This window comes from Lupinus angustifolius, chromosome LG06, assembly GCF_001865875.1.
Source record: "Lupinus angustifolius cultivar Tanjil chromosome LG06, LupAngTanjil_v1.0, whole genome shotgun sequence".
Lineage (NCBI taxonomy): Eukaryota > Viridiplantae > Streptophyta > Magnoliopsida > Fabales > Fabaceae > Lupinus > Lupinus angustifolius.
In genome coordinates this window covers 8401100-8425086 of record NC_032014.1, presented here as the reverse complement: position 1 = coordinate 8425086, position 23987 = coordinate 8401100, and the positions used below count along the sequence as shown (strand labels likewise).

Below are 23987 nucleotides of genomic sequence, written 5' to 3'. Positions count from 1 at the left end.
CAAATTGTATAAAAAAATGACATTATTTAATAATTTCTTATTCTATGTGTGTAACCATAAAAATATAAAGATATGGAATGGTGGGAGTAATGTATACAACAACCAACATGGTTTTTGTGCAATAATTGAAGATACAGTGTATATTTGGTAGAGCATGGGAAATTATATTATGGTTATATGTTATAATCATTGTATTTGGACTTCTTTAAAAAATAAGTTTATAATTCAAAAATGAGTAAAAAGAAATTCCACTAAAGACTAAACATAATTATAGGAGGGGTGGGTTACCATTCTGGAGGGATGTACGTTATAGAGGACAGAGCCATGTACAATTTATTTATATACAGCTGTACACTTTATTTTTTGTTTTATATAAACAGCTGTACAATTTAAATAGTTCTTGTATCGGTCAACTTTCAAATAATTTTAGTTATAATCTAAATTTATTATTTATAATTTTTTAAATTTAGGTGATTGTTATTATAAAAATAATTTTTGATATTTTTATTAGGGGTCCCTATGTTTGTACCCTATCAGCTGACTTGACTTGGCCAGATCATAATTAGATTTGTATAAGATCATATTCTTCTGATACATATTTGCATAATTGTGCATGTTCCAATACAACACTTTGTAATAGATAGTACATTTTGTTATAATAATTTATAATGTGAGAGAAAACTCTTGAGAATATTAACAAAAAATTTCTTATTTTTATCTGAGTATTTTCAATTGTTTTTCTATTTATTTAGAAAAGTCATATGCAAATAATTAATTTGATATAATGTGTATATCATTTCATGTTATGGATTTTATAAATTTTTTTGTCATGTATATACATGCAATTGACTCATAAAATATATGCATATATATATCAAATTAAGTATCCAGTGAATAATTTGTTTCTAATTATTTTTTATAAGCAGTTGTTTTTGTGATTATATGTACTGGTATAGAAACAATATTATGTACTTCAAGAAAATGTTCACTATACAAATCATTACAAACGGCTGTTTACAAAAACAAAAAAAAATTACAAACGGTTTACTCTTCTTACATTAAGCTCTAACTGAGAAGTAGATTTGAAATTACCATTGATAATAAGAATTTATAATTATCTTGCTTCATTATATCAAATGGAACAATATCTCTTCACTGTCAGTCTGAGAAGTAGATTTGAATTTATAATTATCTTGCTTCATTAAGCTCTAACTGAGAAGTAGATTTGAAATTACCATTGATAATAAGAATTTATAATTATCTTGCTTCATTATATCAAATGGAACAATATCTCTTCACTGTCAGTCTGTCATCAATAATATGCACATTTATTAGATAAAAAGGTTACATTGACAATTAATTGTCATTTATTAAATAATTAGATATATTTTAGAAAAAAGATAATATTAGATAAATAAAATAATTAGATTTTAAAGTAACCAGATCTAACTTACCTGCAAAGCTAGCTAGAATAACCTTGTACACATTATCATTTGAGAGACTCATACATTGAGGTACTTTCTTTACCCATAAAGCTAGCTAGAGTTGTTGACATAATCATAAATGAATTTGTACTCATCCTTTTCTGAATTAATGTGTGACTTAATATTTAATTTGGTATCTAAAATGTAATGTTACTCATCCATTTCGGGATTGACTTGGGAGGGGTTTGGCACGATACAATTCACACAGATTTATTTGCTTGCTCCAATCATGATGATCATGTAGTCGACAAAAGACCATAGGGTACATGAAATGACTTACTTTCTAGTAAAACTTATAATGCCACAACAAATTTTCAAGACTTGAAAAAGAAGTTATTAATATTCAAAAATGAGGATGTTAATTGTTGAAGCCCGTGGATTCCGAAATATTAATCACCACCACCTGAAAGTTGCTCAAGCTAATGTATGGAAGTACATTAGAAATGAGAAAATCATGAGCACTAATAAACTTATGGCATTTCAACAAGCATTCCTTATATGGGGCACACCCAAATTGGAACATACATAATTACATACAAACTAAACTTGTTCCTGGTGTGTATTCACCACCGTTGGTCCTGGTGCTATGGCAAATTGTAGACCCCTACGCTGCCCGGATTGTAGAACGTAAGCAACTTGGGTTGCAGCCAGTGCAGCAGCCTCCTGCTTCATGGTAACATGAAAACTATAAGAATTTCCTAAACATAAAGGGCAATACACCTGCATGTATTGTTTCGCACCAACCCGACTAAAATATATGAACAATAACAGAGCAAGTAGCAATATTTCAACAACAAAAGAGAGAAATTATGTTGACCTTCTACAATGTTTGACTTAATTACACTCAATATTCCTCTTGTTTCAAAAATTATACTCCTTCCCTTTTGAAACAGATCAATGTAATTTCAATATCTCTCGGGGGAGGTGAGTGGAATTATAATACAATGTGAGTGTAATGGTAAGATAAATTTCAAGAAAGATTGATGTTATATATTGAAACAAGAGAATACTCAGTGTATTTCTAAACCTTGAGGGAGCTTAGCATAGTTTACCCAAAAATATATCAGTACTGAATTCACAAAATTAGTTAGAACTTAGAACCAAAACAGGTACTGACTTGTCTCTGTCGCCGACGTTGCAAAATACTGATTGCCCAAGCCATGATATAGCAAGGCAATAGGAAACCAGCTGCTCGAAGCAAGAAAAGCTGCAGAAAATGGCGAGTTAATTATATTAGCACAACAATGCATTTGAAAGCAATATAACAGCAATTATATATTTAGCTAAAAGGAACTCAAATCACATACAGAGAAAAAGGTGGATGGGTCATCTTCAGCATCAGCATCAGCATCTGTGACAGAAAGTGCATGCCTCAAGAGTAAAAGTGCCATCAACTGCAACAAATAAAATGGAGTAAGCTTAATTCATGTCGAAGTGTTAGCATATAAATATATACAATTTACATAGATGACATAAACAACAGTGAAAAAATGAAGATGTGCATATTATCAATAATGTAAAGATCAGAGCAAGTGAAATTGTTTTCCATGAAATTTTAACTAAATATGAAATATAAATGTCCACAAATATCAATCGTACAACACTATGCATGGCCTCAAGAAAACTTAATCCCACAAATAATTTATTAAAAAGACATCAAGATTTACGACTTACAATTAGAGCAGCTGAACGGCAGAATGCAGCTCCACTGGCATTAGAGGCAGCATATCCATCATATTCGGCTTCCAAGAATTGGCGTTCTGCCTCTGCAATTGCCAAGAGTCGAGGATCATGCAGGTCCAAAGGTGTGCCAGAGATTGTCCACCCTCCACTGCAAATATGGTCATTAATTATGAGGGAGGAAAGAGTTTCAAACTGATATCCCTAACAGTATGGAATAGAAAGAAGGCTTATACATACATAGAATGATAGAAGTTAAGAAGTGATAGAACTAACACACTCAAATAAAGACTATTTTTAATAGAAAATTCAGCTTACACAATATCAATGGTAGTTTCTTCTGGACGTGGGCAAGGTGGTGGGGCAGTATAACCAGGTTGATAGGGCTGAGAAAAAAGAATTGCCGTCAAAGATAAGCACAACTTAATATAACTGGAAAGAGTTCAAGTACAGAGAGAAAGATAACCTCAAAGAGAGAGAGAGAAGTTCAATCCAAAGAGGCAAAGATAACCAAGTTAACCAAATAAATGTCCCACAACCCAAGAGATCTAAAAGACACAAACAACCCGAACAGTGACGGGTGGACTACCACAACCAAACAGTGCAAAATATTAAACTTCCTAAAAGCATATTTTACATATTGTGCATATAACTTACATTATCCTGTTACACTCAGTTTTTCCCATTCTAAGATTCGCAATAAGTTAAGGATTCATTACACAAATTCATCCTTATATAAGCCATCTAAAATTCCTTAATATCTTGGATATTTTAACTACTATCCCATATTCCACCCTATCCCAATCCTAGCAACAAGCTAGACATGCAATGCCCCTACTTTGACATTGTGGGAATCTCAAAAGCAACATTAACTTTTCATAATTGCCACGTTTAGCCATTCGTCACACATGCCTAGGACTCTTATGCTGTATTCGATTGTGATACCATTGCTATACCATATACCTTGGAATTGAAGATACCATTGTACATAATTGTTGTTGTGTAAAGCTATACTTGTAAGGATAATCATGACCGTTATCAACCTCAACCAATTCTTGCAACTTTATAATAACAGTATGAAATGGAAGTTTTACATAAAAGAAGCATACCTTATGACATATCTCACAAGTTATGTCACCTTTTTCATTGCACCAATGCTGGATGCACTTTCTGTGAGCATACTGTGCAAAATTTGTTACAACAGTTCACGAATTAGAAAGGCAAAATTAGAGATGAAGGACATGAAAACCAATGCATACAACACAATGTTCCTCCATTCTTCTTTTGCATTCTAAGCATTAATAGTTCAAAACAGGAAACCAAGTCAGTAGGCTAAAAAAAATAGTTTGACATAAACATAACCAGTAATCCAGAAGCATTAGATGTTCACAGTATCATATGAAGAAAACATAAACATGGACCTTCACGGCTTCACTGCAACATCAGTTTTATGGCGAATTTATAAAAAAAGATCTGTTATTGTTGTTAAAAAAAATGAAGAAGTCATAAACAACAGAAATGCAGCATCCCCAGGTTGCCACAACACAAAGAAAATTATTAATTAAAACAAACTTTTCTTCCCTTCCTAAACACACAACACCAAAATACCTAACATTCATAATAAAAAACAGAGAAGAGATTAATCCATCACAGAATATAGAAAAGTTCATGCATTCCCTTATAAAACAAAGCAACCACATTGTTACAGTTTATATAGAACATTCAATTGCCATTTAAAACAAAGAGCAAAGGCAAACACATGAAGAAAACATTTTGACACAAAAAGCCCAATTTTTTAATATATATTTTGACCACCCAATGATACCAAATGATCAAACAAAATGTTTACAAATAAATAGAAACGAAGAATATATATATATATATATACCTTAAGGCTGCCGCTGCATCCGCATGGTGACTCTAGATTATTAGCGCTGTCCTCTTCCTGACAAATGCGACACTCCGCCATCTGCAACAGCGGCTCCTCCTCACCCTCGCCGTCGCTGTCCACGGCCACAGCATCCACTGACGGCGAAGGCTCAGGAGAGGGCTGAGCCGGGTGTTGAGTCAACGGCTCAACCGGCACCGGCCGTACCAACCGGTCCACATACAGCACCAAACGATCACTCATTTTAATTTTTTTTAAAACCAATCCAAAGCAAAACCCCTAAGGAAAAAAAATCAGAATATAAAAATGTCAGGAAAATGAAATTGAAATTAAAAAGGGGAATTGAATTGGAATGGATTCGATAATAAGAAATGTCGAGATCACGCGGTGTATCGCGGATCCCGAGAAAACGAAAGAATCTGAGAGTTACCGGAGTAATGGGTAATATTTGTAAGAGGGAAAGGAACGCAAAAATAGAAAAAAGAATTTAGATAAGGAGAGATAAACGGAAGAGAGAGAAACTGTGATGCGAAAATGGCATTCTGGCGTATATATAGGGACATGTTATAAACGGCACGAAAGGGTATTATAGTCATTTTGATGAATGTTCTTGTCGACGTTAATAATTTCGTTGTTGTTTTTGTCTTGCAGCGTAAACGATCCGTTCCATTTATGGTCCAGGTTCGGAACCCTCAATCTGGAGTCACGTTAACAGCTATGTAAGCTAACTATTTCTTATGTTCCAATTGATTTTTGTTTTTATTTCTGTTATAATCTAGGTTTCAATGTCAACCAGCTTTTCCAGCATTAACTTATCACATTTAATAATCCTCTTAAGCTTTTTTTAATTCATGAATTTGATACTAATGAGTAGGTGTTAGGAGGACTAGATTCTACTCGCTCATATGATATGACATGATCATTAGTACAGTTGAGTAGGACCAGACGCTACCTGCTAATCCGTTATAGTCCGGTCATGATCAGACCCGAATAAGACCAGGTTACATCAGGTCAGGTCAAGTTCAGCCAGTGTTGTGAAACCCGAGTCGGACGTCAAACCGGCAGAGGTCCCGTATTAGGTTTAAACGGTTAAGCGTCCGGTCTGATCGGGTGATTTCGTGCATAATTAATAATTTTTATTTATAAATATATAGTTATATATAAATGTAAAACTTTATATAATTAATAATTTTTATTTATCAATATATATATATATTAATGTAAAACTTTATATAATTAATAATTATATTGAAATAATACATCTTTATCTTTTTTTGGACCGTAGTAAAACAAAATATTAGAACATTGACCAATTTTTTTTATTTTTAAGTGAGCCGTCCGGTTTACTTCCCGGGTTAATCCAGTTTAATCGGGTTTAACATGGTCGGACTGGATTTTTTCCGGTTCAAAGCGGTCCAACTCTCATTCGGTTAAGACGGCAAACCAGAGTCGTTTTCAAGTCCGGTCAGCGGTCAGACCGGTCGGACCGTCTGGTCCGGTCCGGTTCTAACAACACTGAGTTCAGGTTTAAAAACTGATTCGATCGATGTTTAAGGTCAGGTTAGTTTGGGTTTAGGGGCGGGTTCGAGTTCAAAAAAATGACCCGACTAACATTTATGGTTGAGTAAGAGACAAGTCTTAACTCATCTCTATCCGACCCATGCTCACCCCTACTAATTAGTGAATTGAGATCTTCTATTCCATTTCTCTATGCCTAATATATTACCACCAATAACATTTTGACAAATATGTATCAAATAAATATTAAATTAATTTTTTAAGATAAGAGCATTATACAGAGTAGTATTTGATTGATTAGGAATGGAGGCATAAAATAATTTTAGTATAGATAATTTTTGTTGTAGGTTTTTTTGGGTAGAATATTAGAATATTAGTCTTAATATTTATATATTTTAAAATACTCTATCTGTCCTCAAAGCCACATGAGTAGCAACTTTAATTCCCATCCTCATATTGGATCGGTATGCATATACATATAGCCGCAAATATATCATAACAGTTCAAAAAAATCAGCTGACTCTTCTAACAAAGAGTTAGTGTACCTCTTATACTCTTTATAGTTGTAAACTATTTAGCTTGTAAAAAAATAAATCCACATATAACATTGAAAAATTGTAATGTCTCAAGTGATTTCTCAAAATGTGAGTTCATTGTCAATGTGAAGAAAATGAAGAGTGCGATGATTAATAATAGGGATGATGTTGTCTCTTGTTAGAAAATTGGAGAATGGAGATAAAGATAGTATTCTCCCTAGCTTAAAAATAGAGATGCATATAGTATTAAATGTTAATGTTGAATGAGTTAGTGTGTTATTAATGAGATGTCTTATGAACTAAGCATTAAGATTTAATTGAATCATGGCATGCCTTACATCTAAAATAGAAAAAAATAACGATTACATATGTCTTATTAAAATCTTAGTGTGCTAAGCTTAGTCCTTAAAGGGATTAATTCATTTCGGGGTTTTTGGTTGTCCCTCCCAACAAGTGTTTCTCACAAGAATCAAACTCTCGACCTTGGGGATCCAGTAGGACCTTACACCACTAGACTAACACCTTGTTTGGTAGTGCATGACTAGTTTGTTACTACTAACAGGCAATAATCTCAGGAGTTTCATGCTTCAAATGTCCCATTGAAAGAATAGTCATCTAGGTGAGGTTTTCTTACTTCCAATTGAATGCAATGATCCAAAGGTGATGAATTTTATTGCCAATAATGGAATAGGGAAGATGATTAGAATTGATATGACTACTTTTCTTAGAGCAAGAGGAGAACGTGTGTTGAGGTGCAGTAGACCAAGCCTCTCCTCGCAATGTTCTAGATTGAGGATATGTGGTAAATTTGGGAATTATCTAGTGGTCTGAAGTGCAAAGCTATTGCCCCTACTAGCCATGAATGCATGGATGCCGGGTCAGGGTGAAAAAGTCCACAATAACTATGATGTTGTAAAGTTGAGGCATCCACGAAAGTTCATGAGAAAGAAACTACTGTAGGTTGGAATGGAAAAGTAACTATATTTGGAATTTAGGGGATGGAGTGGGCCTATTAGAGTTAAGATTTCAGGTTTTGCAGGGGAGTAATGGGTACATGGTTGTTGTTGAGGAACTGATTAATGGGCTAGGGTATAGACTATAGACCATCCAGGAGTAGATATGGTGATTGAATCTGTAGATGTTTGAGCATGTCTTGTGTTTTGTGGTTGTTGTTACAAGGGTTCTGCCGTGGTAGGTAATTTTGGAAATAGTTTTTTTTGTCTATGGTGATTTTTTATGGGACTTTCGTGCTATTGGCTATGGCATCTTAGGTGACATGTTATATATGTTTTCATCTAAATTTTTCACTTGCTAGTAACACCAATCAAAAAAAGTTTGGCAGCGTCATTATTCATTCTTCAATTCGTGGCAACAACGATGTGTGAACGTCATGTTTTTCTCCATCTTTAGATTGTAGAGATAAATTTGTTTTTTATTTAATCCTGCACCATGCTAGCCTTATCAATTATCAAAAGTTTTTTTTTTCATGTCACAAATTTAACTTCCCAGAACTTGTACACCTAAAAGTTATTATAGGGTATAGATAATATTCCTACCTATGAATAATGTCTTGGTATATTTACATGTTAGTAAAATATGGTTCACAACAGAATCATGCAATAGTTTGATGTCACAAGATGATAATCTGGTTGGGTCTGAACCCTTAAAAGGATAATAAATTAAACCAGTGGTTGCCCATTAACCTGTTTTAGTATAACTTGGTTGCACTTTTGCCGAATATATCAGCAACATGATATAGGAAAAGAAAAAAGAGGGTGAGAGCTGAGAGGTATGTGCCACACCATATATGTATTATAATTTTTCTTCACCAGGAGATACAGTGAATTGTTCTCTTTTTTCATTATAAAATATAGACATAGTTTATAAACAAAGATTTTTGTTGCATATGTTAATAATATAGGAACCAGCTTCACTGTCCCCAAAAGCTTGAACTGCAATTTAAATCTATTTCTTTTGAACTAGTGTCAATGTCCTTCTGATATTGGCTATTCAAGTCAATCATTTCTAACATTTCTAATTTCCTCAACTTGTTGCAACATCTTTTCTCAGAAGGTTGATCAACACAGCTACCATCAGAATCAATTGCTGTACTTCTCTTTCTCCCACAAGCTCCATTATCTACCTTGGATCCCTTATCATCTTCTGTATGAAAGGCCATTAGTGACAATTCAACTGAATGCGTATTAGACTTTTGAGGCTTCTTTTCTTCTTCTTCTTCTTCGCTTTCGGAAGATGTCAAAGAGCTTTCCAGGGAACACATAGTTCCTCCATTTTGTTTCCTCTTCCCACAGTTTAAACTAAACCCTCTTATTTCTGTCAGTTCTGAAATTGGAGAGCTTGGGCAGCCCTTGTTCATTATTGACACTAAGTGAGAAAGTTCAGCTTTTGCAACTTCTACATCCACTGTGGAAGAATTGTGTCCTGTTAATGCTTCTTGTGCTTTCTTTAGCACTGATTGTAAATACTTCCCTTGAGCTTCAATTCTAAGCTGCATATGTTTCTGTACCTGATATCATGAATAATGATCCATATTATTTAACATGTTATGCATCAGTTGGAGTTCAGATAGGATATGAATAAGTTAGATCATATGTACTACCTCAATTTGTTCACAAAGTTTACTTTGTACTTCCATTTGCATTTGGAGAGCCTGAACAATATGCAAACTTCTGGTAAAAACAGAATTTGATCAGTGACAAGTTTGATTAGGCCATAAAAAGCATTCACATATTTGCTCAATTTCTAACTATTACTCAGTTGTTTGATTCTGGGATCCAATACTGATTTCTCTTTTGCAATGATCATCTCTGCTCTGGATTTGTATATGATCTGCACCAATAAGATCATCAATCAGCAACATTACGCTAAATGAGAAAACATACCAATGATATCATATAGGCAAAAGTCATTACAAACGATAAGATAATAACGATACAAATAATAACTAACAATATAAACAAAGCTAACTAAATCCTAGATAAAATAATGCTCTAACAATCCAAATATATCTAACATAAGTCACCTTGTTTGTTGTCAGAACAGGTTTCCATATGTGGGCTTTTCCCAAGTCTATATTTCTGTAACCAGAAACAAATATAAGATCAAACTCATAATTTTTCGGAATCAGTGAAAGAAAAAAAGAATGATGTTATAATCACAAAAGGTAAATAAATGCCTGTAAATGACTCTTCAGGTGGTACAATGTTAGTCCTTGAATCCCCATCACCCTCATAATACTCTTTGGGGTAGCCTCTGCCACATGCACAGTGTGATGATAAATACATTAGCCTTGATATAACCTAAAGTTCAATAATATCAAAATAGTAAAGCCAATAAGCTTGTAATTATGTATACTCACTTTCTGCACCTCCAAGTTGATTAATTGCCTCAATGAATCTTTGGTGAAGTTCAGGAGTCCATTTTAGCCTAGGCTTGGCATCAGTAGATAGAACCAAACGCAAGCTTTGGTTTTGCACATTTTGCAGATCCATTTGGTTTATTTTGGGTAGAGTTACTGGTAATGGACTAAAACATAAATATACTTTTGATCCTTTTAACTATGTGGCAGCTATAGTCTCTTTAGAAAATGGGAGTAGTTATTTTCTGTGCTATGATCCCACTCCATATAAGGAAGCATTAGTGGGGTTATGTTAGGGGGAATCTTTGGTGTAGCAAAAACAGAGAAAGGAAAACAGCTCAATTTTGAGTCTTAAAAGGAGGGAAAAGTGTATGGTTTGTTTTTATCTTGATGTTTTCCCACTTACCTCTTCTCTAAGTTTGATTCCTTGCATTGATGGGTAGGTCCACCATAAGGAATAATGGGTGCAACTTTTTTAATGTTGTGTGATGTGATGAGAAATTTGGTAAAAATAATTGTGTGGAAATGTGTTGGAAACTAATACTCTTAGCCGGTGGATTATGTTAGGTTGATTTTCATGGGAAAGTATAAGTGAACCAAACAACTTGGTTAGGTTAAGTTGGTTCAAATAATTTCCATTTTGATTTAGGAATTGGGAAGAAACCAATCTAATTTTGATTCATTTAGTTCGTATGAATTTATTTGGGCTAATATATAAAATTGCAAAAAAGAAAAGATTTATAACGAAAATGGAAGTTGTTCTTACAATTCAATTCAAGTTAACCAATGCGTTGGTTCAAGTGGTACATGTTTGATTCCCCTTAAGTAAGGTCTTGGGTTCGAGTTTTGTAGAAGAAAAAAATGTTCGTTGGGAGAGTTAGTCTCACGTAATTGTAGATGTTCCCGGCTCAGACATGATTGTCTCCAGTGCGAGGATATCTGTGTGAGAAACCAAAAAAAATCAGTTGAAGTTAATGTAATGAGATAATTTCATTTCTATGAGTTGGTTTGTTCCAACCAAAGTCAATCTTACAAATCAGATCAACTGTGGTTAGTGGTTAGGGGTGTGAAAATTCGGTTCGGTTTGGTTTTTGGTGCATTTTAGTAATCAAACCGATCAAAAACATATGGTTCAGTTCCGCTCAATTAACTGTAAATTTAACTATAAGAACTGAACCGAACTGCTCTTGAATGGTTCGGTTCGATTCGGTTCAACGGTTTTTTCATTTACTTTTTTATAAAAAATCTTGTATCAATTGAAAATTCATAATGTATTACAAAAGATATTGTTTATCCATAAAAGGATAAAATTACTACTATTATTATAAAAATATGAATCATATATAACAATACAATTCATGATTAGTAACATATATATATCAATTAATAAAATATATAATAGTTACATTTATAACCTTACATTTCATAATTAGTAACCCATGTAACAATACATGTATAGCAATATATGATATATGTTAGTTTCAAATTCAATATCACAAAAGTTGAAAAAATATATTCGAAATCATAAGACACTATGAAATAATTTAATAACTAATAGCATATATAACACTAACTTAATAACAATTTAGTAACATATATAATACTACAATTCATACAAAAATTAATAATTTAAGCTAGAAAATTGGTTGAAGAATTTAAACAATAATAAAATATTATTCCCTAATCCTAGTATATATTTCTTTAATATGCGGTTCGGTTCTGACGGTTTCTAAATATCTAAAACTATAAATCGAACCGAACATAAACGGTTCCTTAAAAAAATAACCGAATCAAACCACGAAGCCGAACTGAACTACATTTTGTGATTTGGTTCGGTTCAATTTGATTCTATCAGTTTCGTGGTTTAAACTGGAACTGCTGACACCCTATCAAGTATAATGTAATATAATTGGATAAAAAAAGTCCAAACAAAGGTGATAGATTGGATTGTTTTAGGTTGATTAGATCTAACGAATTTGATCCAGGTAATATTCATAGAGTGTAATATACGTGTGTTGACAGTATAAAGATTTATACATAATAAGTATATTATTCATCATTTATTTTGAATATATTTTTTAAATAATCGATGATAATTTAAAATAAATGGTGATAATGCATTGATAGCATAAAAACTCTTACATGTTAGTGTATACATCTTTTTTTCATATTCTTAGGACTAGGCTAATAAATTAAAGATAGAAATCTTTATTAAAATATGATGTATTTCATCAACAAAAAAAAAGTGATTTCTTGATTGCTTAACACCTTATAGGCACCAATTAGCATTTTCCCATTAGTTATTGAATGCTATTTCTTTCTGGTGATTGAAAGTGAAAACTAAATCAATGAATCTTTCTTTCAAATTTATTTTCCTCTTTTTCCTAACTTTATTTTTTATTTTCTTTTATAAGAAGGCGTGTGTAACTAATGTAGTTGGCAGATTCCTTTTGTTCCTTGTAGGAATCAAAGAATCTAAGGATTAGATTTTTGGACCCAAACCTTCCTTATTTTCTATAAAATAAAGCATGATAGAAGGAAGAGAACTAATCAGCCATATCAAGAGATAAAAGATATACCACTTATCATAACAAGACTAATATAAAATATGTATATTCAAGATATCTAACAGGACATAATTTCTTATATTATCTAAATAAAGGAATATAAGCCACTAACTTCAAAAAGGGACCATCACCACAATCTTGTTATAACTAAGCTCTAACCCTATCAATCGGTAGTGTTATTTACTTGTTCATTTAGGCCAACAACGTAAAGTTGTATTCCATTAAGGATTAAGTTAAAACATGATTAATGTGACAGACTATGGTTATAAAAAATGGGAATTTAATTTAAACTATACTCCAGTCACAAAAAGAAGACAATAACTCAAGCAGAATATATACGTAGCAATGCACTTTCCGTTATTATTATAATATGAAAGCAATATACACGGCTCACGCTAAACCAAAGTCTCGTAAAGAAATTATTCCAAAGGGGGTGTTTGCTTTAATGCTGTAATAATCAATACCTAAGCTGAAGAGAACAAAATAATTTTCACAAAAAATAAAAGGAAAGAAGACAAAGGAAAAAGGATGGGTATAATGGCCAACAACAAATCTTAAAAAGCCAATTCGATCAAGTAACTTCAGATTTCTTGGGTTGCGGTCTTGAGTTTGATCACTAGAATCGAAATCCAATGATTGGTCATCAACCACTACTATTTCAAAACTTAAACAAACTGGTATTTCAAATAGGGAATGGAGTATCTTCTTGTATAAGAAGATAAGTTATCTCCTTCTGCCAGTGAAATCATGACATGTGTCATGTTTCATCATTTTCAATAAAAATATTTTAAAAAATAAACAAAATAACACACATGTCACATTTTTATTTGCTAGAGGAGATAAGTTATCTTCTTATATAATGAGATATATTATTCTCTTTTAAATATTAAAGAGAATCGGAAGATGGAATAATATAAATAATTTAGTAATTAGTTCACCCAATTTATGATTACTCCCTACTAGTATTGAGAGATTAACATTACTTATAAAAGAATAAAGATTTATATTTGTAGTTTAGTATTTTTCTATTATGTATAATAACTAATAAATATATAATTTTCTACATCAATCTTTTTATATCAGTTTCAAAGAAAAACTTCCCCAGAGACAGTCCTAACACATCATCTTCATCTTTAAAAGAAATATAGTTAAACAGTGATACAACATTAAATTACGGGTCACAATTCATTAATTTAATGACATATCATTATTTAACTGAGTGTCTCGAAAGATGACGTGTTATAATTATCTCTATACAACTTTTTCTCATTAGTCAAATTCTATAACTTGTATAGTTGTTTCATGGGAAAAAACTCAGATTCTCGAAAATAAAAAATAAATGAAGATAGGTTATCAAATTGTTATTGTTGTTATAATATTGAGATTATGATTTTTTATATATATATGAGTTTCACACGTTTAACAGATAGTTACTTCTTCCGCAAGCATATGCTACTTCTATCCTGAAATGAAATACAATCCCTTATTAGGAGGCTTTGTTCACATTTTAAAAAAGGGAATATCTTATTACTGACATGTATTTGTGGTATGTGGCCCAAATGTGTGAAAAACAAGTAAAGAATGAATAGTTATTGTAGCACCTTTTGTTTTGAAAGTTGATGCACTTGAAGCTCTTTTCTTGCTTTAATATATTCCATAACAGGTAAAGGAAATTCCAGGATGATGCCAAAGGGACCCTGGAATTTTTATTAGATCAATTGGTGAAGGTCCATAGAATCAAAAGTCACTTAAGCAAAGTTGCCTCATCAATTATTATTCTTTTAATGGACCCTTAAGGGGAAGATTTGACAAATCCAAAAGCAGGAAAATAAGATGATGAGAAGAATATGGCCTTAGGAATCATAAAAAGATAAACAAAAGGAACTTGTCAGCATCCACAAAATAATAATTGAAAGTTTGAGACAAAATATTATTGTAAATATGGTCATTTATTACTCAACGTGACGTGAGCAATACGTCACTTGGTAATTCTAGCATATCAACTATTAATAGAGTAGGCGTGAAGCACTGTACTTTAATTTAGTGTTTTGTTATTAAGATAAGAAGTTAAATATGCATAATTGTTACATGGAAAAAATTTAGTTTATTGTTTCTCATAATCTTAAGGACAATATTTCCATGTATGACATTATCTCTTTTACGTCATAAAATTCAACTCTCCACAAAATTCTTTGATTTAGAAGAGGCATAGACTAATTTACCCATTACGAGTTAGTTGACTTACATGCAAACTATAATTTAAGTCATTTGATATGTGTATTATAATATTAATGATGAATTATTACTGATAAATGATTTAACTCGTAATTGGGTTTACAAAATCAGATGGTTTTCAAAAGGAAAAATATTTTAACTTACCATTTCAAATATGCCAAAATGACTTCTAAATGATTCATTAATTTCTTTAGCTTTCTTTTCAGAAATTGTGTAACCATAACTTTTATCCTTTTCGCTCAAAAACCGTTATTTGTCAACACGACTTATAAATGACTTATTAATTTTTAACTATTTCACTAATGATTATAACCATAAAAAATTATTAAGTGCAAAATACTAGTGGTGGGTTTAGTACTTCACATATCATTATATTTGTAGAAATATTCACATATGGAATGACTTAAAATTTTAAATATGCACCTGCAATTTAAATTTTAGTTAGACCCTATACTTCAGAAAAGATTAAAAGAATTATAAAAAAGGTTTAAATATTTCATCAGTCCACAAAAATAGAAATTTGTCAAAAAAGTTATCTCAAATCAAAGTTATAGTGATAATTGTGAATGCTTGAGAATTACACAATATAATTATGATATAGTCTTGGGAAAGAATAAATAGGAATACATTACTTTCCATTGTCACAATTCAAATGAAATTGATACTCTTTATGAGAAAAATATAGAAATGACTAGATGAACTAATTAAAATTTCTATAAAATATATTATTCTCCTGTTGTAAGTTGTGGAAAGGAGGGAGTAGGTCCTACTAGCATAAGTTTGATAGACTTAATTAAAAAAACTTATTATTATTAGGGGAGCACACTTTAATGAAAACATATATACAATATGTCATACTTGTAAAAAAAAGTGCGAATATATATACAATATGTTATAGTTGGATATAAATGTATTTATACTTTTTGTGTTATAATTTATAACTAAATTTTAATTAGAATTAATTTTTAATGTATTTCTAAAATTTTATTAATTATCACTATATATATATCCGCACAAGTTTTTCTATACTCTAATATCCATAAATATTTAATTATTAATCTTTTTATTTTGTTGTACAATCACCCCATTATCACGATTTAATTGAATAGTTGTTTAAATATAAGGATTTATTTGGAAAAATTAAAAGTCAAAAGTTTTAAAGAATAAAAACAAATGAAATTATGATGAAAACGTTAATTTAACCCCAAAAAATGGCTTCTCAATGAAATTACTATGATATTGGAAAGTAGAAAATTGACCATGACTTCGACACAAAATATGAACGACCACCTAGTAAAGGAAAACAGTGCCTTTAATTTTGTAGACGGGCTTTATCCATTAAGATTCTATGTAATTTCATTGACAATTTCCTTCTGGCGCAAAAGTCACATCGTGCAACACAAGCACCCAATGCTGTCTTCTTCGTAATCGAGTATTTCCCGTACCAAATAAGATGAGATTTTTATTCCATTTTTGCCTAATCCAATATTATTAATATAATTTTGATAAATATGTATCTAATCAGAAACCACATTACAGATATATTAGAATAGAATTATCTTCATCAATACTAGAGATAGAAGTTCAGTCAAAAAAAATATCAAACAATATACTATAACATTTTTATCTTTTTAATTATGTTGCAATCATAATTTTACCTCAGAAAATAATAGTAAAAACAACTCACCCATCTAGTAATTCTTGTTCATATGTTACAGGCTTTGTGACTAATCACAAGCAAGTTCTTAGTCCTATGTGTCAGACTCTCATTGCATATTCCATGTCTCCATTCTTAGTCTTCTCACTTATCTTAATAGAACTAGTTAGACTCCTCTCCATTAATGGAGAGATAAGTTATAGAGAAATACATTAAAAACTCAATAAACAATGACACTTATGACATTTACTTTTCATTGAAATTACAACTTTGGCCTTAAAAATACACTATAAAATATATCTTCATTAATGGAGATGAGTCTTACTCTAATAGGACAAGGATATGCTATCTCAAATCTTGTCACAAACCAATCATATTATGATACATCAGTTAAAAAAATTAAATATTCATAATTTTATTAATTTTACTTTATTATAATTAGTTAGGGACATCATATCCCCATCCACTTTTGTCTACATTCTTCGTGAGTTTCAAGAAACTCCTCGTTGCACTTTCGCAGTGTGTTCTTAAATAAAAGTTGATGCCTCATAAGTCATGATGCTAATATGAAATGAATATTTTAACCCCCACCAGAAGCGCTTCTTTCTGAGAAATTTAGCAGCTGACAGCAATGTTATTACCTACCTCATTACGTTACCCCAACAGAAGCGCTTCTTTCTTGGATATTATATACATTAATATATATATATATATATATGTATATATATGTATATATATATAATATCCAAGAACTCCTGTATCAACAAGAGAATAGTTCAGGGTTAAGTACTTAAGTCTAACTTTTAAGTGATATTGTTACTAATGGAGCAAATTCCTATCAACATAAACATTTCTTGCTATCTATGAGTCTTAGTAGAATTCTCCTGTGGGATATTAGAAAAAATAGCTTCCTGTCATTTTTCTTGTTTTGCTTCCATTCTTTGTGGAATTCTATCTCCCATAATTGGAAAACTTGCACCAAATCAATAAGTTACTCGAATCCTGAAACAATGAAGCATAGTTTGAACTGCATTGAACATGATGTAAGACTATGTAAAGAAGAAGTGATTGTGATGATGGAAAAGCTAGGAATGAATGTTGACGAGGATGAAGATGGAATAGAGGAGTTTGGTGAAGAAGTTTCTCAAATGCTTGAGAAGGAGCCTAGCTTAGAAGAGGTGGAGGAAGCTTTCAATGTGTTTGATGAAAATAAAGATGGGTTTATAGAGGCTAAGGAGTTGCAAAGGGTGTTAAGAATTTTAGGTTTGGAGAAAAACTTGATGCAGTGTCAGAGGATGATTAATGTTTTTGATCAAAATGGAGATGAACTAATTGATCACAATGAGTTTGCGAAGCTTATAGAGCAGAGTTTTGGGTGAATCCTTTGCATCATGCTGTTTTGCTCTTCAAGAATAAAGTTTTCCACTCTCTTTTGTAAATATTATTCATGTTTGTTAGTTGTTACTTGTTACGTATTATCTATGTAAAAGTAATGTTATATTATCTATATAAATTATCTATGTTATATTAAGATAATAATGTATCTCCTCATATAAGGAGATAATTTATCTCCTCTAGCCAATAAAAATGTAACATGTGTGCTATTTTGTTTATTTAAAAAAATATTTTTATAGAAAATGATGAAACATGACACATGTCATAATTTCACTGGTAAGAGAAGATAACTTATCTGCTTATAATAGGAGATACTCCATTCTCAAAATTTAATAGCTTTATTCTTTATGATTAGAAACATCAAAAGCTGTCTTGAGTTGTTGAAAACAGATGAACCCAAAACATTTTCCTTCTTTTTAAACTAGCATTTCATTAGGTTTAAATCTTACACCATTAGTTTAATAAAGTTAAAAAATAAGAACAGTACATTATAAAACCTCGATAATTAGCTATTATTAATTATTTTTAATTTTAATTATTTTTAAACTTTAACTGTTGTGAAATTAATCAATGAGAATTTCTCACTCACAAATTCTGTTTTAATCTCAATTATCAGATTATTTTGTGATTTAATTGTTTTTATATATCAATATTATTGTATTGTCTCATTTTAACTCTAAAATTTATTTATATATTATTTTCAATCAATTTTTACCTTTCACGGTGGTTTCCTCCGTCTATTGTAAATCTGAATTTTTTAAAATTATATTTACAGAATGACCAAGTTTACCAACTAATAATGTTTGAGGTTTTTATGCACTTTTACTAATGATGTTAATTTTTGTAATTTACTCTTCGATGTTTCTGTTTTCCAGTATTATTATTTTATGTTTGTACTAGTAATGATCCTGTAAGCTTTAATGCAAGTCTTCATTACAGGAAATCAAGTGGATCCTCCTACCTAAATGCTAGTGGGAAATCTAAACTTGATCAATTTAATCAATTAATGTTTATTAATTAATACCCACATATTTTCCAGGTTGTCTTATACATATATATCTCTACATTTCAGATATCATAATTTGTAAGAGTTGTAGTTTCATTGCATGTACAGATGAGATACCAGTACGAGTTGGCAGCCCTGAATAACAAGGCAAAACCACAAGTTGGGCTATATTATCCCGCCCTTGTTGGGTCAAATCCAAAGATACCGGTCTAAAGCAAAGCCCAGCCTTGTTTATTACTAACCCATGATATTCGATAACCTTTGTCCCTCAGAGAACATTTACACTAATCTCCAATAATAAAGAGATAAATTATCACTTTTACACTTATACATATGTGTACAAATATTATCTTATTATATTTTAAGGATAAAAATATTAAATTATATTATTTTTTCTTTCATTATGAATTATTTACCTCTCCAATACTGAAGAACATCCTAACTCCTCTAACACCTTGCTCCCCATGAGAATCATACTAGTTGTTACCTGACAAAGTAAGTAATGGTAGGGTCACAACAATGTTGCATTTGTTTTTGTTCTTTTTGTACAAGGATATTCCTTCATTCCATGTATAATGAACTAATTCATTTGGTCTATTGGGAATCTAGGGGAGCTTTTATCATAGACCAAAATGTTGCTGGTTAATATTGCAGTTTATCATCATTCCATTGATGTAATAAATAAGTTAGTATAATTTTTCAACTCTTAAGCCGTAACCCTAGATCAATTGCTATGCAATTTTTACCCATCATTTTTACCTAGATAAAATTAAAAGCCAAATTTTACTGATATAATTTGACTTTAATGACAATAGTAGTTTCCGTCATTGAATGCGCATATATTTACCCAGTGTAACAAATATATGAACACACGCATAAGATTTTACTGGATTTGACATGCACTATGGTGGTCTCTGAAACTGAAACAGATGACATGAATGTGTCACTTCCCCAAAGTAACAAGTTTTGTAGCCTCACAAACAAAACTGTATGATGAAGACTTGTAGGATCCATTGTCCAAAACATGAATTTAGTGATAAAACAAACAACCACACAGCCCATGTGAGAGAAGACGGTTGAACAATTCCCCATCTTCAATGCACATATGGTGTAGTTAGTTGCTGAATTTGTGCCCCTCAGTTATTGCATTGCAGGCCCATGAAAAATGGATGTTCTCTAAACTTCCCTTTCCCAATCTTCAATACAACCCTTGCTTGAATTGAAACACTGAAACATGAAACTATATTTACAACATAAAAAACAACCCTAGATAATAAGGATGTAAAAAACACATAGAATAGACATTTTAAGAAGATTGTTTCATGACTTGATATCTCACTTATGACCCTCTACTTTTTTCTTTATCTCAGAACGAAGAAACTCTCCGATGATTAGAGACTCCCCATACAATGGAAAGGTTATAATGAAAGAAAATCTTATAATAATAAAATATAATTAGACCAACGGATACCAACTAACTTAGATTATAAGGACTAAAACAATTCCTGTCCTTTCCTAGGATCCCAGCCCTCCTTATACACACATGTTCTCGGTCCTTCTTTGATGTTTTAATTTGTACCGTCCAATCCTTAACGAACTAACCATATATTCAAAGTAACAAAGAATGTCTTGGACACATTTAATATCCAATTCAATCAAAAGGATTATTAAATGAAAGAAGAAAGAATTGAAAATGAATATAGAAAGGGTAAAATAATGAAATTACTATTATTTTTATAAAGGGTCCCCATGTGAGAAAGAAAATAAAATCACAAGAGAGAATGGTGATCTCAACAGAAGTGACGCAAGAAACAGTCACTAAACTTAAGCAACTATCCTTTCTGTTTACCACGAATGGTTTCTCAGTAATGTTGGACCACACCTATATTCAGGAGTTTCTGGAAAATTTTGCAGCTTTTATGTTTTGGTTCTAACTTTGATCATGTTGTTGTGGCTCCAACCCCAAGGAAGTCAATAAATGTAGGTGTAGGAATTGCATCTACAGGTGGGTCACTGCTTAGTACTACTTCATTGTCTCTATGTTGTTCTGCCACAGATGATAATGAAAGTTCTTCACTGGTCAACATGACTGAGGCTGTGGAATTTGATGAGAAACTGTAAATATTATTGTAATTTTGATGTTGTTGCATTGGCATCAGGTATGTGTTGTAATAAGGGTAGTAACCCGATGATTGAAGTTGAGGAGGTGGTGCATCATTTGGTTTGTTGTCCAAGTATCTGGTTTGGTTAAAATACTCACTCACCATCTCATTGCTTCTAGCACCTGAGACATCAAAGTGCATAACAATAATTAATTAAAAGCAGTGTGAATCTATACAAATATGTGCTTTATTATGTTTTTTCGAGAAGAAAGGGTTGCATCAATCACTGTTATAAAGTTAAAATACATAAAAAGAAGACAATTAACTTGATTGAAAAGTAATAAAGTAATGAGTTAAAAGCACAGGAAGGAAACTTGGAAAATGCTGAAACTGAGGACACACCTGAGAATAGTTCAGATGGTGTTTGTTGAGCATTTAAGCCAAAATGAGTGGGAGGGACCTTTTTGCTGCTTGAAATTATTGCTTCTCTCCCACCAGTCATGTGATGTGAGCCATTCAATCCATACTCAACCCCACTTCTACCAGATCGATGAAAAGATGATGCGTATGGGAAAGTAGACAAGTTATTTGGGAGATTGAGACAATAAGGTGGTGGTTCTATTCCACTTGATGTTGTGTCTTTAGAGACAAAAGTTGTAGTATCTTCCTCCATTCTTCTGTAAAAAGATTGACTCAGCCTCCTCCTCCTATAAGCACTGGATTGTTCTCTATACTTCCTAGCCATTATAACATGCCAGTGATTCTTAACAGAATTATCTGTTCTCCCAGGGAAAAGCCTTGCGATCATGGCCCATTTGTTACCATATATCCTGTGTGCCTGCATTAGTCTCTCTTCCTCTTCTTCACTGAAAGCTCTCCTATTGATCCTTGGGTCTAACTGGTTGAACCACCTCAGCCTACAACTCTTACCTTCAAAATACAAAATGTACCCAAAAAACAAAATCAAGAAAGAAACTGAAGAAAATTTCATGCCATGACCAAAAAATATAATATTCAACTCATTTCAATTCATATTGAAGGCATACGCAACCAAAAGACAAAAGAGATAAAAGTTCTATAATAATTAAGGGTCCTTATGCACTAGTGTTTCACACCTGATCTTCCTTCTAACTTTTCAGCTATGAGGTTCCAGTTCTGGGGCCCGTAAAGAGCAACAAGTTCTTTGAGCTTGGAATCTTCTGCAGGCCTCCAATGCCCTCTTGCACAGAGTTTTGATTGCCCAGTAGTATCTACCTCTTTCCCACTGACATGATTCTCATTAGGGTTCTTTTCATTAGTGTAAGCATTTTGGTGAGTTTGCTCACTGTTTTCCCCAACCCCATCACTGCAATCAGACCCTTTACCCTCCATAACAATATCACTGTTGTTGGGGTGCTCCTCAAAGTTTCTTGCAATATGGCATTCCCTCGTGAATGGAAAACCCCAGCTTGAACCCCCATTAGGGGCAAAACAATCTTGAGATGTAGAAACAGCAGCACCATAATTGGGGCAAAGAGAGAGAGCACCCATGTCTGCATAGACCATTCCCATTGAAGGAGAAAGAGAAGAAGAAGAATATGAAGACGAGTTTGTGTTTTGTTGTTGTGAAGAGTATAGAACACTTGCTTTCATTTTCTTTAATAATGTATAATATCCAACAAGTTTTTTATGGAGATTGGTAAACTAGGAACTGTTACAAAGTCATAATCACAAGGAGAGAATAATTTTTATGTGATACAACAAGGGGACTAACATGGTAGCAAAAGTTTGAAAGGACACAGACAGGGAAAGGGAAGGAGAAAAAAGTAAGCAAGTTTTTGAAGCTTGGAAGCAAGAACTCAAAACAGCAAAAGTGCTTTCAAGTTTAAAAGCCTATTACAGATATATATATTTCTACACGGATTCTCCACTCGCAGTCTCTTCTTATTTATTCTCTACTTTTTATAAAAAATCATCACCTCATTCACACGTGTGAGAGTGAGATACATTTAAAAAGTTTCTATCTCTCTCTCTCACTCCATTCATGGGAGGTGGGGGGTTGCAGGGTCTTAGGCTGTCTCTCTCTAAATTGACAAGAAAGACACTTATGTGATGGGTGCTTACTTCGGCTTGTGCAGCATCAGGGACAATTTTCTTTTCAAACCATATCAAAACTAATAATAAGGGCCCATGTATATTGTGCTACACAACAGAAGTAAATATAAATGTAAATATTTTCATTACTTCTCTCTCTTTCTGTCCCTATCACTATCCGTATCAGGGTCACTGTAACAATCCCTGCTTGCTTCTGTAATATTCATTTATGTTATGTTATTATTACCTGACAGAGTGCAACTGAAACAAGGATTTAATATCATGGTAGATTTTGTTTTACATTTTCAGTATCAAGATTAACAAATAAATAATGTATAATTAACTATCCATTTTTTAACCTTGGTTTCAGTTGAGTTAACAACCTGAAGTAGACCCAGCCACAGGGCCCTTTGGTAATAATTGCATTACTCCATCTGTGCACCCGTTCAGTCAAATAATTATAACAT

The 23987-nt window shown here is 32.2% G+C and overlaps 4 protein-coding genes across 5 annotated transcripts; 1 reads left to right on the top strand and 3 right to left on the bottom strand.

Annotated features, from left to right (window-relative positions):
• LOC109349555 lies at positions 1864-5576 on the bottom strand. The gene is made up of 8 exons (XM_019590396.1): positions 5483-5576; positions 5053-5331; positions 4274-4345; positions 3483-3550; positions 3159-3315; positions 2792-2878; positions 2602-2691; positions 1864-2147 (listed from the first exon to the last, which is right to left on the bottom strand). The coding sequence occupies exons 2-8, from the start codon at positions 5293-5295 to the stop codon at positions 2025-2027; spliced, it is 840 nt and encodes a 279-aa protein (XP_019445941.1). The 5' UTR covers positions 5296-5331; positions 5483-5576; the 3' UTR covers positions 1864-2024.
• Positions 8883-10833, bottom strand: LOC109349554 (myb family transcription factor PHL8-like). Of its 2 annotated transcripts, none has more exons than XM_019590395.1 (6): positions 10486-10833; positions 10303-10379; positions 10150-10204; positions 9881-9956; positions 9727-9793; positions 8883-9633 (listed from the first exon to the last, which is right to left on the bottom strand). In XM_019590395.1, exons 1-6 carry the CDS (start codon positions 10616-10618, stop codon positions 9037-9039), a joined length of 1005 nt encoding a protein of 334 aa, XP_019445940.1. In that variant the 5' UTR covers positions 10619-10833; the 3' UTR covers positions 8883-9036. The 2 variants fall into 2 exon arrangements, with proteins under 2 accessions (XP_019445940.1, XP_019445939.1); XM_019590394.1 differs by having other exon boundaries at positions 9727-9796; positions 10486-10832.
• Positions 17675-18383, top strand: LOC109350755 (probable calcium-binding protein CML45). The gene is given in 2 exon segments (XM_019592050.1): positions 17675-17797; positions 17800-18383. Coding segments are annotated over 2 exon segments (555 nt in total). The 5' UTR covers positions 17675-17766; the 3' UTR covers positions 18324-18383.
• Positions 21062-23342, bottom strand: LOC109349553 (transcription factor MYB108-like). Its single transcript, XM_019590392.1, has 3 exons — positions 22563-23342; positions 21850-22377; positions 21062-21629 (listed from the first exon to the last, which is right to left on the bottom strand). Exons 1-3 carry the CDS (start codon positions 23077-23079, stop codon positions 21286-21288), a joined length of 1389 nt encoding a protein of 462 aa, XP_019445937.1. The 5' UTR covers positions 23080-23342; the 3' UTR covers positions 21062-21285.

What these genes read in the sequence shown, in the direction of transcription:
- LOC109349554 (XM_019590394.1), bottom strand. Translation starts at nt 10,618, where the DNA reads ATGGATCTGCAAAATGTGCAAAACCAAAGCTTGCGTTTGGTTCTATCT. An exon ending in TCCCAGAATCAAACAACTGA is followed by an intron (nt 9,797 to 9,880) that starts GTAATAGTTAGA and finishes TGTTTTTACCAG; the next exon opens with AAGTTTGCATATTGTTCAGG. An exon ending in AACTTTGTGAACAAATTGAG is followed by an intron (nt 9,634 to 9,726) that starts GTAGTACATATG and finishes TCATGATATCAG; the next exon opens with GTACAGAAACATATGCAGCT.
- LOC109349553 (XM_019590392.1), bottom strand. Translation starts at nt 23,079, where the DNA reads ATGAAAGCAAGTGTTCTATACTCTTCACAACAACAAAACACAAACTCG. An exon ending in AAAGTTAGAAGGAAGATCAG is followed by an intron (nt 22,378 to 22,562) that starts GTGTGAAACACT and finishes TGTATTTTGAAG; the next exon opens with GTAAGAGTTGTAGGCTGAGG. An exon ending in ACCATCTGAACTATTCTCAG is followed by an intron (nt 21,630 to 21,849) that starts GTGTGTCCTCAG and finishes TTGATGTCTCAG; the next exon opens with GTGCTAGAAGCAATGAGATG.
- LOC109349555 (XM_019590396.1), bottom strand. Translation starts at nt 5,295, where the DNA reads ATGAGTGATCGTTTGGTGCTGTATGTGGACCGGTTGGTACGGCCGGTG. An exon ending in CTTGTGAGATATGTCATAAG is followed by an intron (nt 3,551 to 4,273) that starts GTATGCTTCTTT and finishes CTTTTTTCTCAG; the next exon opens with CCCTATCAACCTGGTTATAC. An exon ending in GCCGTTCAGCTGCTCTAATT is followed by an intron (nt 2,879 to 3,158) that starts GTAAGTCGTAAA and finishes TATTTGTTGCAG; the next exon opens with TTGATGGCACTTTTACTCTT.